This window comes from Ochotona curzoniae, unplaced genomic scaffold (assembly GCF_017591425.1).
Source record: "Ochotona curzoniae isolate NIBS_2020 unplaced genomic scaffold, NIBS_Ocur_1.0 scaffold_4937, whole genome shotgun sequence".
Lineage (NCBI taxonomy): Eukaryota > Metazoa > Chordata > Mammalia > Lagomorpha > Ochotonidae > Ochotona > Ochotona curzoniae.
Window position 1 is genome coordinate 2097472 of NW_024467126.1, and position 19542 is coordinate 2117013.

Genomic DNA, 19542 nt, shown 5'->3' on the forward strand with positions numbered 1-19542 from the left:
CACTTGAATGTGAATGTGACGTTTAGAATTCTATCTTGTTTTCCTTAAAGACATAGTTTGCCCATATATTGAAAATGCTTACCAACAATTTTTCTTCTAGTTCTCCAGTGAAGTACCACTTACCAACTGAAATTGGAGCCCGAGTGAAAGCCTGACTTTGTGCATCAGATGAGCTTCCTCCTGTGCGACCGCGGCACAGGTTGACTACGAACCTCTTGGGATCCTTATTTGAACCTTAGACAAATCGGTGAAGCACAAGTCAGGGAGCTGGTACCTTACGGTTGACGTTTTCTTATTCTTTGAAGAAAATGAGACACATTTGAATTCCCAGAGCCGCTTGAGTATCACTGATAAGGAACACCCAAAAAAACCATGCTGAATTGATTGCCAAAGGCATTGAAGCATGGTGCTGGCGTCGAGTGTCCCAACAGACCCGAGCACACCTCTGGCTCTCTTGACGCTGGAGGCCCTGGGGTGGTGGCTGAGAGACGGAGGAAGAACGATTCTCCAGTTCACTCTCCAGAAGCCACAGTGCCAGGGCTTGTCCAGGAACTCAGCCCTGGCCAAGAAATCTTTAACCACATGGTTTTAAGCGGGTTTCCCCTGTGGATGGCAGGAACCCAAGTACTCGAACCATCAGCTCTGCCTCCCCGGGGTCTGCACTGACAGGAGGTTGAGCGGAAAAGCAGGACCCAGGCACTTCAGGACAGGATACAAGCAAACATCACCCGCAGGCAGCCCACCCAGCCCAGGGCGAAACACTTACTGAGGGCGGGTATCTGGCACAGCAGTTAAGATGCCACTTCGGGAGCCTGACGTGGTAGCCTAGCAGCTAAAGTCCTCACCTTGCATGCTCCAGGATCCCATTTGGGCGGCACCAGTTCTAATCCCTGTAGTCCCACTTCCCATCCAGCTCCCTGCTTTCTCTGGGAAAGCAGTCGAGGACGGCCCAAAGCATTGGGACCCTGTACCTGCCTGGGAGACCCTGAAGAAGCTCCTCGTTCCTGGCTTGGGATCAACTCAGCTCTAGTTTGCAGCTACTTGCGGGGTGACTCAGTGGATGGAAGATCTCTGCCTCTCCTGCTCTCTGTGTATCTGACTTTCCAATAAAAACAAATAATAAAGCTTTAAAAAAAAATAAAGTACCACTTGGGGCATCAGAAAGAGTGATACAATGCCCAATGCACTGCAGGTTCCAGCTTCCTGTGCAAGCACCCCCCGGGAGGCAGCAGCTGGCAGCCCCCCAGGCAGCAGCTGGCACCCCTCAGGCAGCAGCTGGCACCCCCCAGGAGGCAGCAGCTGGCAGCTCAGGTGCTTGGGTCTCTGCTGCATGAACCCATGCTGAGTTCAGCCTGCTCCAGCCCGGACCACTGGGGGAGTGAACCAGCAAATGGAAGATCTTGGTCTCTCTATTGCTTCCCTCCCTTCTCCTCTCTCTTAACTCTGCCTTTCAAATAAATAAAATAGGAAATACTTAAGAGACATGTTTGTGATTTTTTTTCTTCTACTGTAATTCTATCCTAGTGTGCTATCGTAGTATGTGTGTTCTGTTAGAGGCGAGATGGGCCAGGGTCCAGCGGCCTGCGGGTCATGGTTTGTCTTTCCCAAGGGCTGTGGGAGCCCCACGAAGCTGCCGTCACAACCTTGGGCGGCGTTGCAGGTCGTGTGGTCTCTGTTGTGGTCAGGATCATGGTCAAGTCCATTCTTGTCCCTGAGACTGCGGGGTTGGGGACGGTCCCATCACTTTTAGCCAAGAGGACCTTTGCAACTTGTGGTACTGAAGATTTTGTATGTACCTGGAGCAGAATTCAGCTGTCATTGAGTTTACTGCCATTTCCTGCTGGCGGCATCTGTTTCCTTTGCACGGATGATCACCTGTGAATGCAGCAGATGTGCTTGGGTGGAGGGTAGAGGAGGAACTGGGTGAGGGGCAGCCATCTCTGCCCTCCCCAGACCCTGTATGTGCTCCATCGCACCTGCCATGACCCACAGGGCAGGCTGGTTTCGGCTGGAGACACAGGAGCACCTCTTAATTGACGGAATCCCTGTCTTCCTCCAGGCTGTTCAACTTGACCCTGAAGAAGCTGGTGATGCTCAAAGAAATGGACAAAGATCTGAGCTCCGTGGTCATCGCCGTGAAGCTGCAGGTGAGCGGGGTGGAAGCAGGTGTCCAGGGTCAGAGACGTCCCTGCCCGCAGAAAGCCCCCACACCTTGCGGGTGTCAGCCTGCAGAGCCCACCCAGCTCTCCACGCCTCACGGCCCGCCTGCCTGTTAGCTGAGGCACACCATTTCATTTCCTCACACCTTCTTAATTGTCGGGGGGTGGAGAGGAACAAAAACACCGACACCGCTCTCCCTGCTCTGGCCAGGGGGATTAGCTCAGGACTGACATGGGCCTGGCGAGGCACAAGACCACGCAGCAGCTGGGAGAGCAGCGGGGTGGGTTTCTCAGCAGATGCCAGGGTTGGGATGCCGCAGCCAGTTGTCTGTGGTGTGGGGAAGACTTAGAGATGACTGGGCTGCTCACCTTCTGGGTGATCTCGCATCTCACTCCCCGCCCTCGGGCTTGCGGGGAGATGGTTAGTTCTCTGAGTGGCCGCCATCTCAGGGAGGGAGAGGCAGCGGCCGCGCCAGGCAGGGCCCCCTTACCGAGCAGAAAACCAGCAGCCGCACCGGGACTGGGGGCTCATGAGGGGCCGTCAGCACGGAACCCGGGACCCCCTCCTCAGCCTCAGCGGGACTGGGGGCTCATGAGGGGCCGTCAGCACGGAACCCGGGATCCCCTCAGCAGCAGCAGGACTGGGGGCTCATGAGGGGCCGTCAGCACGGAACCCGGGACCCCCTCAGCAGCCTGTGTTGTCAAGCAGATGCCTCGCAGCCCGGGATGACGTGCTCCTCACTTAGCCCTCAAACTGGATTACTCTTCGTGAATGGCCGTGTTACCCCGTAGCTTTCTCGTTCCCTCTTTTGTGTGTATAATTCCTGCCAAATTGCAGAGCCGTCCGCGGCCACGGGTTGGAAACGTGAGTGCGGCCCAGGACACAGGCGGTTGGGGCTTTTCGGCGTGTCCTTCCCCACCTGCCTGTCGGCCGCAGGCGGCGCTGCCTTACCTGGCTGAGGGCCGGTGCCCTGGGCTGCACGCGTGTGCAATGCTTGTCTGCGTTCCCGGGTGCTTCTGTCATCCCTGCAATAGAATGCTTTATACCAAAATCAGTCATTTGCTTTTTATTTTCTGATTAAATTATGCTTTCTAAAATTAATGCCACTTAAAGTTAGCCTTAATTTTTTTATTACTGCACTTAGAAGTAAATGAAAGTAATTAGATACAATCACATTCGCCTGTTCCAGCGTTTAGTGGCTGTCCAGGGAGTGTGTGCTGCTGGCCTGCCCGGAGGCAGGCCCACTGTGAGGGCACCCTGAAGCACTGTGGTGGTGAAAGCCCTGGCATTGTTGACGCTCTCCACACTGCCTCAACGGTCTGCAGCTGCCGGCTGAGAGTAAAAGCAGCTCCACTTAAGAACGAGCTTGAGGTCAAGATCCCACCCATCACAGAGAAGCCCAGTCTGTCTCCAGGACACGTTCTCGTGCCATTACGGCACCTGGCACAGCTCCTGCTCTCCAGAAGCAAGGACTCTGCAGGCAGACTGTCACCTGATAGTCAGCTGTGCTCTCAATAATCAACAACCTGGGCCCAGTGCAGTAGCCTAGTGACTAAAGTCCTCACCTTGCGCGTGCTGGGATCACATAGAGGCACCGGTTCTAATCCTAGCAGCCCCACTTCCCATCCAGCTCCCTGCCTGTGGCCTGGGAAAGCAGTCAAGGACGGCCCAAAGCCTTGGGACCCTGCACCTGCGTGGGAGACCCAGAAGAGGCTCCTGGCTCTGGATCACCTCAGCTCTGGCCGCTGTGGCCACTTGGGGAGTGAATCAGTGGATGGAACATCTTCCTTTCTTGTCTTGTCTTCTCTCTGTATATCTGACTTTCCAATAAAATTTTAAAAATAATGAACAGTCTAGCTCTTAAAAAAAAAAAAAAGTTTAGTGGCCTGGTGGAGACAGGAAAGCTGCTGGGCTGCAGTTACAAGAAAATGTGAGAGGATTCAAGAGAACAAAAATAGACAGCCCCAGAGGCTGTGCCGGAAGGGAGGCAGCCTGTGCGGGAAGCCAGCCGAGCCTGTGGGACTAGGAAAGGGTTTTTGGTTACTGTGGGAGAAGTCATGTTTGTTAATACGATGTTCAGAGCAAGGAGGGGAACTGGAGGGGGGCGGCTCGAGCAGTGTCCTGGGGGAGGGGAGCGGCTCGAGCAGTGTCCTGGGGGAGGGGAGCGGCTCGAGCAGTGTCCTGGGGGAGGGGGGGAGGCCGGGACCCTCAGGCCACATGATTTCAAACAGCGAAGTGGGGGTGTTCCCATGAAGCAGGACAGAGGTGTAAGCAGGTACTCATGGGGAACACTCCTCCATCCTCTGTGAAGAGGGGTTGGGGTATTAGCTTAGAACTGACCCACCCGGCTCCGAACACGTGGCTGCCCAAGCCTCCGTCCAGCCCTGCCGCCCGGGAGCCAGCCCCTGGAGGAGGCCGGCGCCTTCGGCTGGGTATCAACTTAAGGTGGGGGTGATAGATATTGGGGATCTGAGGGAGAACGGGAACAATGGCATCACTCCCTGCCTGCCAGCAGAGTGGGAAAGCGAAGGGACTTGGGAAGAAACCGCATGGCTACCAAGCCGTGCTCCAGACCAGCCAGCCTCGTTCCACACTTCTGTCCGGTCCTGTCGGCTGGTGCGGTCATACTGCACTGGGCTGGAACTGATGAGCAGTACAGGGGAGAAGCTGGGATGTGTGAGGGCATGTGTGTAGAGACAGCTGGCAGCGTCTAGGCGGGGAAGGGAGGGAGGGACGTCATGTCAGGGCACAGAAAGGCTGATGAGCTGCGAGAATTATTGTTGAACTGGAAAGAGCTAGAAAGCTAAGAGGGGGCACCAGCGTGGCAGGTATGGGATTGAAACCACATACTGATTATAGTGATAACAAGGGCCAGAGCTGGTCATGTCAAGTGGCCAAGGTGGTTGGAAGAGGCTTTGGGCGACTCCACAGCCAGGCAGGTGGGAAGAGATCAGAGCAGCCCCGGGGAGAGCGGCGGGCAGCCAGTAGCTGAAACCTGGATGTGGGCTAAGGTGACAGCAACAAGAAGCCATGGAGAAAAAACATAAACACACACACACACACAGAGAAGAAGAAAAGGAAGAAGTCAGGGAGCTGAGACTCTTGTTATTTCCAAGTGGGAACTTGGAGAATGTTCTAGAGCGCTGATGAGTGGCAAGGAGACCACCTGCCTGCCATGCCCAGTGAGAGCGCCTCCCAGGCCAGGCTGAAGCAGGAGCTGGGAGCTTCATCCAGGTACCCCAAGTGATTGCAGGTACCCAAGGACCTGTGCCATCTTCCACTGCTTTCCCACAAGCATTGGGGGCTGGATCAGAAATGGAGCACTTGAGACTGCTGCCCAAATGGGATGCTGACCCTACAGGTGGTAGCTTAACCATTTACACCACCATGCTAGTGCAAGTAAGACTTTCTTAGCCAAAAGGCATAACCACAAAAGAAAAACTAGCAAAAGAACTTGATAAAAATTATATATTCCATCAAAGGATACCAGTAAGGAAAATAGTAGACAAAATATCTGATAAATGATCTCTAGAAACGACCAAGAAAAAGCTACTCAAGACCAAGACAAACAGGCCAGCTGTTTTTAGTGGGCAGAGGGGTTCAGTCAGGTCTGGAGTCTCTTGCCAGGAGACTCCCAGGAGCACTGTGGACTGGTCGGAGGTGCTACGTGGTGTGGCTGTCGGACGCGCACGCTGCCCGTGTGGAACTGTGAGCAAGTCTGGCCGCCTCACACAGGCGAACAGGCGGAGCAGCCAGGGCTCGTGCTGGCGCTGGGGACCAGGGCGTTGGAAGCCAGCCTGACACATCCTTGTGAAGTTAAGCTCACTTCTACCCTCAAGCCAAGCAGCTCCACCCAAGGGGTTTATCTGAGAGTCAGAAAGTACCCACCATCTTGGCCAAGAAGAGCAACATTAGCCACTGTGGTCAAGATCCAGAAAAGACACTATGTGAAGGTCCCATCACAAGAGGCTAAATAAGCAAGGTGCCGGGCATTCGGCACTGCAGGGCTGCTAGGCAAAGAGGGGCAAGCTGTTGCCCCCACAGCAGACGGAGAGCCGCACACAGACCGTGGTGGGCAGCAGAGACCCAGCCAGGACCAGCCAGCTCTGCTTCCTTCACTGTAACAGCAAGAAAAATGAGAGTGTTGCTCGCCCCTGGAAGCAGTGAGGGGCTGGTGGGAGCGAAGCGGGCTGCGCCCGGGCATACCGTGGCCTGTGGGTCCTGCACTCAAGATCACGTGCTGCACTGTCATCTACAATGAATCTCAATTTAGGGGAAAAAAGGTTTTGGTTGAGCCTCCTGATCTCTTTTTTCACAGCTTTCAGATTTCTTCCTTGATTTATTTCCAGCGCAATGGCTTGATTTATTAATCCCCCCTTCAAGCGCAGATCCCAAATGGGCGCTGGTTTGTATTCAGCTGCTCCGTTTCCCACCTAGCTCCCTACTTGTGGCCTGGGAAAGCAGTGGAGGACAGCCCAAAGCCTTGGGATCCTGCACCTGCATGGGAGACCTGGAAGAAGCTCCTGGCTCCTGGCTTTGACTTAGCTCATCTCTCGCCATTGCAGTCATTTGAAGGGTGAGCCAGTGAATGGAAGATCTTTCTATCACTCCTTGCTGTAATTCTTCCTTTCCAATAAAAATAAATAGATTTTTAAAAATTTGCATGGAGGGGGGTGAACCCCTCCAATTCGCGGGTTTACTTCCGAAAAGACCACAATGGCCAGACCTGGGCCGTTGTGCTGCTTTTCCAGGTGGGTCAGAAGTGGAAAAGCTTGGATTCAAACTGGTACCCATGTGGGATGCCAGCACTGCAGGCAGTGTCTTTTTTTTTTTTTTTTTTTTTTAGAATTGTTTTTATTTTCATTACAAAGTCAGATATTTGAGAGGAGAGATAGAGAGGAAGATCTTCCGTCCGATGATTCACTCCCCAAATGACCACAACGGCCGATCCGAAGGCAGGATCCGGGAACTTCTTCCAAGTCTCGCACACGGGTGCAGAGTCCCAAGGCTTTGGGCTGTCCTCAACTGCTTTCCCAGGCCACAGGCAGGGACTGGATGGGAAGTGGAGCTGCCGGGGTTGGGGTTAGAACCAGAGTCCTATATGGGATCCCAGTGCGTTCAAGGGGAGGACTTTAGCCCTAGGCCACAGCACTGGGCCCTGCAGGCAATGTCTTAACTCACTATACCATAGTGCTCTCACGTCTGCTTACAGTGCAAGGATAAGTTAACTCACCCTGATTGTTGGCACCTTCAGATTCCTTCTCAGACTGCACAAGTCAAGCCCCAGCTGCTGTACTTCTGGTCCGGCTTCCTGCAGATGTGCCCCCTGGGAGATGGTGGGTAGGGCCCAAGTGCCTGGCTCCTTGCCATCCAGGTTCTTGGCTTCAACCCGACCCGACTCTGACTGCTGGGACATTTGAGGAGTAAACTAAAGAAAGAAAGAAAAGTTATTTCCTTTGGAATTTATTTTATTTTAATTTGAAAAATTTATTATGGAGAGAAGAGACAGAGCTACTCTGTTTGCTCATTCACCCTCCAAACGGCCGCAGCAGCTAGAGTGAGCCAATCCAAAGCCAGGAGCCAGGAGCTTCTTCTGGGTCTCCCACACAGGTGCAGGGTCCCAGGCAGCTGGGCCATCCTACGCTGCTTTTCCAGGTGCATTAGTAGGGAGCTGGATGGGAAGCAGAGTAGCCGGGACATGAAGCAGAGCCCACATGGGATGCCGACACTTGCAGGTGAAGGATGAGCCTGTTGGGCCATTGTACTTTCTAGAACGTTGCTCTCACTTTGTTGCCCATGGAGAGTGAGTGTACAAATCTTACCGCATCCTTACCAACCGGGATGTTGTCGATTTATTTATGTTGCTACCGATGGTATAACCTGTGTGAGGCCATTTCCCTCATGCAGTCACTGCCACGTGGAAGTGGTCCCGGACTGTCTCCTACCAGGGAGCAGACTCTTCCCTGACTAATAAAATCCTTCACCTAAATTGAAAAAAGAAAAATAAATAAAATCATGTTTATTTTTATTTTTAAAAAAACTCCTTTTTCTTCTTTCCTTAGATAAATTTATTTCACATCCTTTATTTGCTGTGTGATTTTCTGGAACTCAGGTTGAAGGAGACGTGTCCTTGTCCTCGCGAGGTGTTTAGTCAGTGAGAGGGCGTCTGACCCAGGGCAGGTTGGGCGGGGAAGGAACAGAAGGGAAATCTTACTGGAAGAAAATGACCTGAAGGCTGAGACCTGCAGGCAAGTTAGCGAGCACCTGCCCGGGAGAGGACAGCTGGCTGAGGTGGCCTTCCGAGGGGAGAGAGGGAGGCTTGGGAGGGGGTCATGGGCTGTGGCCTTCCCAAAGCCTGGGAGAACTATGGGTGCACCTGCTGCTTAACACAGAATGCACCCGCCACACTCTGATGAAGTAAGTGCAGCAGAGACGGAAGAAGCGCTCAGATGGTTCCACAGAAGCCTACTGGGTTGCAAGTTGTCGCAAACACTAGACCGCTTGCTTTGGCCTGTCAATGACACAGCTATGACAGGGGTGTTTTTTTGGGGGTGGGGGGGAGTAAGATTTATTTTTTTTTTTTATTGGAAAGACAGATTTACAGAGAGAAGGAAGGACAGTAAGGAATATTTTTCGTCCATTAATTCACAGTCCCCAAGTGGCCACAACGGTCGGTGCTGAGCTGATCCAAAGCCAGGAACCAGGAGCTTTTTGCAGGTCTCCCATGTGGGTGCAAGGTCCCAAGGCTTTGGGCTGTCCTCTAGATCAGATAAAAACTGGCACTCATTTGGGATCTTAGCACATGCAAGGCAAGGACTTTAGCCACTAGGCAACAGCACTGGGCCCAGTGACAGGATTTTTTTGTTTTTTTTCTCTTGGTTTCAGGGTTCGAAAAGGATTCTTCGCTCGAACGAGATCACCCTGCCCACCAGCGGGGTGGCGGAAACTGAGCTCCAGTTGGCCTTCTCTCTCCAGGTGAGGCCCGCCCCAGCAGGCCTCTGTCCATGCTGGCAGCTAGAGATCCCTGTCCTCCCTCCCCAGTGCCCCCTGCAGGGCCACGGAGGCCCACCCAGGCTGCTGAGCAACAAGCCTGAGCCCTTGGTTTGGCTGACCTGAAGCCGCCTGCTGCACCCTTCCTCCTGTCACACTCAGCCCCGGCCTGGTCCGCATCCTTCTGGATTCACAGCACTTTCTCTGGTTTTATTTACCACCTTGGCCTCCTATGAGCCCACATGATCCTCTCCATCCTCTGTCCTCCTCCCACCCCATCCTTTTCCCCTCCTGCCAGGATGCCTCTCCCATCCTAATCTCAGTAACCCAGATTGAAATACATGGAGACAACTCTGGATCCCAGGGCACAGAAAACGCTTTGTGAACGCATGTGGACCTCGCGCTCAGAGGCAGCCCCTCCTGCGGCAGTCTCCATCGCATTTCTCCCACACCCAGTCAGGGCAGCTGAGACCCAGGGCGTGCGTGGGTCCTGCCTGCTCAGTCTCCTCTTGGCCCTGTCATGTGCCCCACAGTACCCTCATTTCCTAAAGCGAGATGCCAATAAGCTACAGATCATGTTGCAGAGGAGGAAGCGATACAAGAACCGGACCATCCTGGGCTACAAGACTTTGGCCGTGGGACTCATCAACATGGCGGAGGTAAGCAGGATGTTTCTGCAGCGACGGCCTCCAGCTTGGAGCCCAGGGCCGTACCAGCCCTCCCGGGATCCCACCCTGGGATGCTTTTTTTTTTTTTTTAAGATTTATTTTATTTTTGTTGGAAAATCAGAGATACGGAGATGAGGAGAGACAGCAGAGAGGAAGATCTTCCGTTGATAGATTCACTCCCCAAGCAGCCACAAAGGCTGGAGCTGCACTGATCCAAAGCTAAGAGCCCGGAGCCTCCCCGGGTCTCCCACACAGATGCAGGGTCCCAAGGCCCTGGGTCACCCTTAACTGTTTTCCCAGGCCACAAACAGGGAGCTAGATGGGAAACAGGGCCACCAGGACACGAATTGGCATCCATATGGGGTCCCAGTGTATGCAGGGCGAGGACTTTAACCACTAGGTCACCACGCCAAGCCCCAGCCTGGGATTCTTGCGGCTGGTTGGCTGGTCAGCTGGCTGTTAAATTTTATTCCCTAAGATCAAATTATCAGAGCTACAGAACATCCCTCAAATACTTGTCACAATGGTTTTTTTTTTCTTTAACTTTTTATTTATCTTGTGAGAAATGGACCTTTCGTCCACTGGTTCACTTCCAAACACCCAGCCCTCTGTAACTTAAAAAAGATAGTTGTAGGCTTGCAGAAGAGCTGTCAGGATACCGCTCGGAGCTTGCATGCTTGGCCTTGCCTGTGCTGTTTGCTCAGCAGCTCGACCCACGCCTGACCTACTGTTCTCGTGTCGTGTGTACACTCACAGACACACTGTGGGCTCCTCTGAACCGCTCGAGAGTGACTCACCAACATGTCGTGAGAATCCTCTTGCCTGACCCCCGGACTACCAAGATCCCATTTAGGCTGCGTCTGGCATCCCAGTTGCCTTGAGATGCCAGCTCTGCTTGCTGGTCATTGTCTGTTTTGATACTCAAGTTGTTTCCGATGTGGCCAGTAGACGCCCCGAGCTCGCTGGCTCCCTCTTAGATCTGCTTTCTTGGGTGGTTTTGTTTGCTTGCTTGTTTGTTTTATGAAAGCAGGAGACAGAGCTTGCAGCCTCTGGTTCACTCCCCAAATGGCTGGAGGTCCAAATCCAGGAGCTCCTTGTAGGTCCTCCATGTGGGTGGTATGGGCCCGGGGACTTGAACATCTTCTGCTGCTTTCTCAGGCCGTTAGGAGGGAGTTGAGCTATGTGGGAAGTGGAGCAGCTAGGGCACAAACCAGCACTCCAGTGTGGGATGCCTGCATCGACAAATGGCAGCTTAACCCACTTTGCCTCCACACCGGCCCCCTTTGGGGGTTGGTGCAGTTTTCGTTGCAGAAGCCTGACTGAAGGAGGGATAGCCGTGTTGATGTGGGGTTAAACAGAAGCATCTGGTCAACATGGAGTGGATGCCGGAGCCCAGACCATGTGCTCCACAACACGGGCGTTTCTGGCGCCCGCCTTGGGGAAGATTCTGTGACTCGCCCTGGGGAGGGCCTGCTCGGAGCAAGCTAGGGCTCAGGAGGCAAAGCTGGGTGTTGTGATGTTGTGCACACTTTACTCGTGCCACTGCCCTCTGACCCTAGGTGATGCAGCACCCTCACGAAGGCGCCCTGGCCCTGGGCCTGCACAGCAACGTGAAGGATGCCTCTGTGCCCGTGGCGGAAATAAAGATCTACTCCCTGTCCAGCCAGCCCATCGACCACGAGGGCATCAAATCCAAGCTGTCAGGTGAGACGAGCACAGCGTGTGGAGAGCGTGTGCCCGGGGAGCCCATCCCACCTCCACCCCAGGAAAGCTGAGCCGGCCGCTGCCTCAGTGTTGAGGGGGAGCCCTGAGTGCTGCCTGTCGCACAGTCTGGACGTGCCATCTCACTGAGCCGTCTGTTCCAGATCGTTCTCCTGACATCGACAATTACTCTGAGGAGGAGGAGGAAAGCTTCTCGTCCGAGCAGGAAGGCAGTGATGACCCCCTTCATGGGCAGGTACCACATCCATCGCAGTCCCTCAGGTGGCGTCTGGCAGGCTCCCGGGGCTTCTGCCTCACTCCCGCTTCCCCCCACCCCACCAGGACCTGTTCTATGAAGATGAGGATCTGAGGAAAGTGAAGAAGACCCGAAGGAAACTGACCTCGACTTCAGCCATTACACGGGTGAGCTGCCGAGGCTCCAGGGGCAGGGGGCTGTGCTGGACTGCCGAGGCTCCAGGGGCAGGGGGCTGTGCTGGACTGCTGAGGCTCCAGGGACAGGGGGCTGTGCTGGACTGCTGAGGCTCCAGGGACAGGGGGCAGTGCTGGGCTGCCAAGGCTCCAGGGGCAGGGGGCTGTGCTGGGCTGCCGAGGCTCCAGGGGCAGGGGGCAGTGCTGGGCTGCCAAGGCTCCAGGGGCAGGGGGCTGTGCTGGGCTGCCGAGGCTCCAGGGGCAGGGGGCTGGGCTGGGCTGCCAAGGCTCCAGGGGCAGGGGGCTGTGCCCAGGGGCAGGGGGCTGTGCTGGACTGCTGAGGCTCCAGGGGCAGGGGGCTGTGCTGGGCTGCTGAGGCTCCAGGGGCAGGGGGCTGGGCTGGGCTGCTGAGGCTCCAGGGGCAGGGGGGCTGTGCCCAGGGGCAGGGGACTATGCCCAGGGGCAGGGGGCTGTGCTGGACTGCTGAGGCTCCAGGGGCAGGGGGGCTGTGCTGGACTGAGAGTTCCCTCAGATGGGCTGGGGCCTTCTGGCTCTTTCAGACACGGTGCGTCCCTCTGCATTCCCCCCACCTCCGCCGCCAGAGCAAATCACCACCCTAGGATACAGCAGTCCCCGCCGGAATATCGTGGGCTTCAGGGACTAGCAGGGGAGTGTAGAGGTTTGGGAGTGAGGAGCAGAGCACAGCCGGGACGCCATGCCCCTCAGGAGCCGTCCCAAGCCCCGCCGTGCGTGTGGAGGGAGCCACTCCATCCAGGCGCCCCACGAGGCTGGCGAGCATCCGTGCAAACAGCACTCTAGGGCCCCAGGGCTGCAGGGGGCCCAGGTTCCACAGGATCTGGTTGCAGTCCTGACGACAAGCTCAACACCTTGGAGACCCTCTGGGTACCTTCAGGTGACACCTCTTCCGTGAGATTCTAGAATCTCCTCAGTGACCCTGCACTGAGCCTGGAGTCCCGGGGCCGCTGTGTGGGGTGGCCGCAGTGCTGCACTCCCCAAAATGACGTCCCACCCCCACCCCAGTGACACAGCTGCTACACCTACCCTAGACGTGTCCCCCACCCCAAGTGTCCCTGGATGCCATGTAAAGCACCAAGGCTGCGACAATGGTATCCCTCAGAGCAGGCATGAAGACTTGCCTTCTCCTTGATGGTGTCTGGGCAAGCCCGGGCTGAGCCCCCGGGCCGGTACAGGGCTCAGCCACAGCAAAAATATTTAACTTGTCCTAAATTTGTTTGTATGCTTCACTTCTTTTTATTTCTTTGAAAGGCAGATTTTCAGAAAGAGACAAAGAGATCTTCCACTCACTGGGTCCCTTCCCCAGGCGGCTGCAGCGGCTGGGGTTGTTCTGGGCCACAGCCAGGTGCCAGGGGCTCCATCCGTATCTCCCACACGGTGGTGGGGACCCAGGCACCTGAGTCACCGTGTGTTGCTGCTCAAGCGTGTTAGCAGGGGGCTGGATCAGAAGCTCGGTCTCAGGCAGGCACCCCTACATGGGGTGTGGGTGTCCCAGGTGGTAGCTTAGTGCACTGCACCACACACCCTGTCCCTCCCCGTGGGTTCTTAAAAGTCAAGCTTTGCCAAGTAGGCCTTGGAGGAAATGTTATCAATCCAGAAGACACTGTTACAGAGGCTACATATAGCATCCAGATGTCTGTCTGGATGTGCTTATTAATTTGAAAAAGCAGAGATGATGGGGATGAGGGGTAAGTAAGAGATCTTCATGCACTGGTTCACTCTCGAAGTGGCCTCAGTGGCCCCTGTCCCACTACATGCTGCTGGGGGGAGCGTCCTGGTGTCCTCGCACGTCCTGACTGAGGGTCAGTGTTGGTGCCCTCTGAGAGCCCTGTGCCGTCTGTCCCACAGCAACCCAACATCAAGCAGAAGTTCGTGGCCCTCCTGAAGCGCTTTAAAGTTTCTGATGAGGTATGGCCCCTGCTCCTGAGGCTCATGGTGAGCTGGGGTCCCCAAGTTCCCGTGTTGCCACTGGGAGTCGGGGTTCTGGCAGGACCATGCCTACGCCCCACTGCGTACCCAGTGTGCTGCAGGCCATGTTGTGACGGACCGGCCATGGCCCCCTGGCTTTGCTTGTGCCCATTCAGGGTAGCCAAAGAAGGGGGTGAGCTACTGGACAGACAGGCAGGCCGTCTACACGGTGCTCAGGAGTCTGTGGGGCTGAGACAAGGCTGCGCAGCTACTGGGTGTGGGTGCCAGTACCAAGTGTGGGCATGGAGGTTGTTCACTCCATCCTCGAGTTACTCGAGGAGAACTCCCTGCCTCCTGGGGCTCCGGGGTTGGGGTAAGGACCATCTGCGGGCTGTTCAGGGTGGTGGGGCTGGCCCACCAGCACCGTAGCCCCCTGGAGTGAGGACCACCACAGGAAGGACACGTGGACCACCCTGCTCGGCAGTTTCAGGGAGGGCCAGCTAGTGTCTGCCCGGGAAAAGGGGCATCTCGTCTACCAAGAATCCCTAACCCCAGCAGTTCCTTTGCCCCTGCAGGTGGGATTTGGGCTGGAGCACGTGTCCCGGGAGCAGATTCGAGAGGTAGAGGAGGACTTGGACGAGCTGTACGACAGTCTGGAAATGTATAACCCCAGCGACAGCGGCCCGGAGATGGAGGAGACAGAGAGCATCCTCAGCACCCCGAAGCCCAAGCTCAAGTGAGGCTGCCTCCCCCCTCGCCTACGTCCCCCGCATCCCCCACAAGCTCGAGTGAGGCTGCCTCCCCCCTCGCCTACGTCCCCCGCATCCCCCACAAGCTCGAGTGAGGCTGCCTCCCCCTTCCCCTACATCCCCCGCATCCCCCACAAGCTCGAGTGAGGCTGCCCCCCACTTCTTACAAGCTGTACCTTCTGCTCACCTCCCTTCTAAACCTGTAAAGTTCACTGTGGTTAGCTCCTTGGAGTCCCCCTGTCCTGGGTACAGCTTCAGGCACACCAGCGATGGGTCCTTACCGGCCCTCTTCCCCACTCCTGACGGTGGTGGGTGCGTACTCCCTCCTGGTGCCACTCCTCACCAGCCTCTGGCCATTGCATCTCTCAGTCTGTACTGAGCTCAAGGCCAGCCTGGCCTTGTGAGCACTGAGCCGGGCCTGGTGCCCTGTGAGTGCTGAAGTGGGCCTGGTGCCCTGAGCGCTGAGCCAGGCCTGGTGCCCTCTGAGTACTGAGGTGGGCCTGATACTCTGTGAGCACTGAAGTGGGCCTGATGCCCTCTGAGCACTGAGTTCAAGGCCAGCCTGGCCTTGTGAGCACTGAGCCGGGCCTGGTTCCCTGTGAGCACTGAGCCGGGCCTGGTGCACTTGAGTGCTAAGGTGGGCCTGGTGCCCTCTGAGCACTGAGCTGGGCCTGGTGCCCTCTGACACGTCTCTGGTTCTTGGCCACAGGCCCTTCTTTGAGGGGATGTCGCAGTCCAGCTCTCAGACGGAGATTGGCAGCCTCAACGGCAAGGGGAGCCTGGGAAAGGACACTGCCAGTCCGGTGAGCAGACCCTGGCTGCAGGCAGCGGGAGGGCAGGGAGGAAGGCAGGGGACGGGGCCCTCTGAGCCAGGCTCCGCTCATGGCTGCATCCTGCCCCAGCTTCCAGGTGGGGCTTGGCCATGGAGGGCGTGCTGCGTCTGGCCCTCATGTTCTGGTGTGTTCCCGCCCTGGCAGGGAGGCTCCAAGCCTGGCTTGGTGGGTGCACGGGGCCAGCACCAATGAGAAGGGAGTCTGGATGGGGCAGGGCTATCCAGGAGACAGCAGATGGGCCTCAAGAGAGGAGAAGGCAGAGGGGCTTCATGACCCAGCAGGACTGAAGGTGAGCGCTGAGTGAGAGGGACAAGGCAGGCTGTATGCTATGATGCTTGGGCCCCTCAGGGGGTCACAGGCAGTGCCTGCCCCTGTGCCCATCTAGAGGCAAGTGGATGCTGTGTGTGGTTTTAGAGCAGAGCTCATGGTTTGCTCCTGAAAGCCCAGGTAGTAGATGAAAGAACCGAAGCCTTTTAGTCCTCCTATTCCTGCCGCTTTGCCAGCAGATGTGGCCTGATCACTTGCTCACTAGAGGGATGCAAGGCTGCCCCACAGGAGCAGATGCCACAAGCCTGGCAGGCGCGCAGCCGGTGCCAACGTCAACGCCTGCAGGCCTTTCTTCCACCGCCAGGTGGCGCTGTGCCCCAGCTGCTGGCTTCTAAGCAGGACAGGTGCAAGGATCTTGAGTCTGTGCCCTCCTCACCACCCCTCGCAGTGACAGGTAGCTGAAGCTCCTCAAGCTGTGCTGGTCATGTTCGGGGTGTGACCCGGCCTGCCCATCTACGAGGACAGTACGCTGCCCGCTCCGTGAGGGACAAGCCGTCCTTGGCCAGGGTCAGCAACAACCAATGCGCTGCAGCACGACAGTGGCGTCACCGTGAGCTGGCCCGGAAGGCGTTCTGCCTGCACCACACAGTGTGCGCTCAGAGAGTGCTGGCAGCTTCAGGCGGGGGTGGCGGCTGCTTCCTGTGTGGGCAGCCAGACCCCCGCGTTAGAGGTAGCCCAGGGCCTTACATCCTGAACTTGAGAGCAAACCAGGAGTCCTGGCAGTGAGCAGGCGGTAGGGTTTATTGGAAGGCAGAGGGAGAGTGTACACACACACACACACACACACACACACGGGTCACAGTGTTTGTCCCCACGGAGCAAGACTCTAAGCAGAGGCATGAAGGCAGTGAGCACTGGGAAACCTGGGGGGAGGGAGTGTGGGCACCCCAGCCCGACAGGAGGGGCACGTTGCTGAGTGGGTCAGCGAGCTGACCGTGACGAGAGGGCATGGAGAAGGCCCAGTGAGGGCAGGAAGTCAAGCACAGAGGACCACTCGTGCACCAAGCAGCTCCCTCCTTGGAGTCAGGGCTGATACACCAGCGGGCCGGGCTTGGGATGCGGGTTAGTGTCTGTGTGTGTGTCCCCCTGTGTGCCTGCTGTGTCTCTGTGTGTGACTCGGGGGTCTCGTGCTCTATAAACAGAGCCAGGCTTCCACAGGACCACATGGCAGCCCCTTCTTCCTGGTGTGAGAGAAACCAGTGCATTGTGGGAAAGTGAGCTTCGTGGATTAACAGTGTGGCATTATAGTGCAAGGCTAACAGAAATTATTGAAAGAATCTTCCAGCTCCTTTGTTCCTATCCTGTCTTCCTGCCTGTCTCCCCTGTGTCACTGGGACGTAAGTGAGGTTGGGGGGCAGGAAGCACACCGCTCCTAGGCTGGGGATCCTCCTGTTACAGAACGGGAAGAGCTACACACAGTGTTGCTTGAAGAACCGAAAGGGGTGGGATCTAGCCTGGGGTTGGGGCACATGGCCTCACCTAGGAAGGTGTCACTGAGTCTGGTGCGTGATGGCAAATAGGGCTTAGCTGCACAGAAGGTGCCGGAATGTGGGCTGTGTGATAGCTTAAGCGTTGGTGGTCCTAAGCCCCAAGCCACGCACTGGCTACCTGCTAGCCCTGCTTCCCATCCAGCTCCCTGCTTGTGGCCTGGGAAAGTAGCAGAGGCTTGCCCAGGTCCTTGGGCCCCTGCACCCGTGTGAGAGACCAGGAATGGGTTCCTGGCTCCCAGCTTCAAATCAGCTCAGCTCTGGCCACTGTGACCATTTAGAGAATGAAGCTGTGGATGGGGGACCTCTCTGTGTCTCTCTCTCTCTCTCGGTCTCTCCTTTCTTTGTACAAATCTGCCTTTCAAATAAAAATGGCTTTTTTTTAATGTAGAAGTTCATCAGGGGAGGTGTGGTGCTGCAGGTTGAGCTTCTGCTTCCACCCGCCGCGTCCTGTGTTGTTCCTGGCTGCTTGTGGTCCAGCTCCCTGCTGATGCACCTGGGAAGGCAGCGAAGGATGACACCCCCGTGTCCTGCCAGGCCCCCACCCTCCCCATGCCTGTCTTCTAACAGCGTCTCCCACAACCTGCCTAAGTGCCCCTATTTGTGAGTTTGCCTTAGTACCTTCTGTGATGTTTCCAGGATGGAACTGCCTGCCAGAGCAGCCCGCCATTGGGAGCAGGCAGCGGCACCTGTGAGAGGCGTGCGCATCCATGGAGACGCCGTGGGGGCCACGGGGCAGTGCCCGTGCCTGCCTGGTGCTGGGCCCCCGCAGGGCACCTTAGAGCTGGCTCAGCTTTAGACTCCTAAATTGATAGAATCTGGACCTTTTTATTTTTTTTCCAAATTCAGACCTTCAAATTCTGATTCCCTTGGCCAGATTTCAAACTCATGTTGCTAGTTGCTGGTTGCTGGTGTTTCTATTCTGAAGAGCTCCATATGTCTTGATATGGGCGTGGGACTTTGGAAGCCTTGGGTAGCAAAGGCGCCACCGGAAGTAAAGAGCTAAGCTGTGCCTTCCCCCGAGGGCGTCGGGGTACGTGGTGCCCCTGCTGCCTCAGCTGGACGGCCTTTCGCCCACCCATCTTCTGGCTGTGTTATTTCGATTTTCGTTCATCTTCCTTTTTGGCTGCCCAAATGTTCAGAGGATTCAGTTTATCAAGCTAGAGCCAGAAAGAATGTCAGCTGACACACACTGTTGCCTTCTTGCCATTGTAGCGTTTTTGTTGAGACTCAAGCCCACAGTGATGGTCTTATCTCGTTCTCCAGCACCTGACCTGTACCTGACTGTGTTGGGGAAGGCCACTGCTTCCCAGGTGTGAGACGATGGCCTGCTGGCCTGTGCTGGAGACCACAGAGGGCCCAGCTCCTGGGGCAGAGGGGCACTTAGCACTCGGAAGAACGGAACCCACAGGAGACGGGGCAGGGCTCCCTGGGGGTGGTCTGGCTTCTGTGCCAGGCTTGACCTCCAGCGCAACAGAAAAATGAAAGATACAGGTTTTTTGCTTTTTGTTGTTGTTGTTGGTTTTAAATTTACTTATTTGGGCCCAGCACAATGGCTCAATGGCTAAATCCTTGCCTGCACACACCAAGATCCCATATGGGCACTGGTTCGAGTCCCAGCTGCTCCACTTTCCATCCAGCTCCCTGCTTGTGGCCTGTGAAAGCAGTCAAGGATGGCCCAAAGCCTTGGGATCCTGTACCCGTGTGGGAGACCTGGAAGAGGCTCTTGGTTCCCAGCTTTGGATGGGCCTAGTTCTGGCTGTTGCGGCCACTTGGGGTGTGACCCAGTGGGTGGAAGAAAAGTAAGTAAATTTTTATTTTTTTTTTTAAAGTGGCTGCAATGGCCTGAGCTCCCTGCTGAGTGTGCGCCTGGGAAAACAGTGGAGGATGGGCCAAGTCCTGGGGCCCCTCCTAACTCCTGACTTCCTAGCAGCACAGCTCTGGCCGGTGTAGCAATTTGTGGAACGAGCCAACAGGGGAAGATCTCTCACTGTCTCTCCTTATCTCTCTGTAACTCTGCCTTTCAAAGAAATAAATAACTCCCTAAAATCTTTTATTAAAGAGAGGAGAAGAAGAGAGAGAGGAAGATCTTCAGTCTGATGATTCACTCCCCAAGTGGCCGCAATGGCCAGAGCTGAGCCAATCCGAAGCCAGGATCCCAGAGCCTCTTCCCACGCGGGTTCAGGGTCCCAAGGCTTTGGGCCATCCTCGACTGCTTTCCCAGGCCACAAGCAGGGAGGTGGATGGGAAATGG

General features: G+C 56.0%; 1 protein-coding gene across 2 annotated transcripts in view; it reads left to right on the plus strand.

The window, feature by feature from the left end:
- The window catches only part of PACS1 (phosphofurin acidic cluster sorting protein 1), a 130832-nt gene that overhangs the window by 99310 nt on the left and 11980 nt on the right, over positions 1-19542 (plus strand). For both annotated transcript variants that reach the window (XM_040971024.1, XM_040971025.1), the window contains exons 2-10: positions 2060-2147; positions 9046-9135; positions 9684-9809; positions 11378-11522; positions 11684-11775; positions 11862-11942; positions 13833-13892; positions 14468-14628; positions 15351-15444. In XM_040971024.1, coding sequence (XP_040826958.1) covers positions 2060-2147; positions 9046-9135; positions 9684-9809; positions 11378-11522; positions 11684-11775; positions 11862-11942; positions 13833-13892; positions 14468-14628; positions 15351-15444 — 937 coding nt within the window. The remainder of the gene's footprint in view (positions 1-2059; positions 2148-9045; positions 9136-9683; positions 9810-11377; positions 11523-11683; positions 11776-11861; positions 11943-13832; positions 13893-14467; positions 14629-15350; positions 15445-19542) is intronic.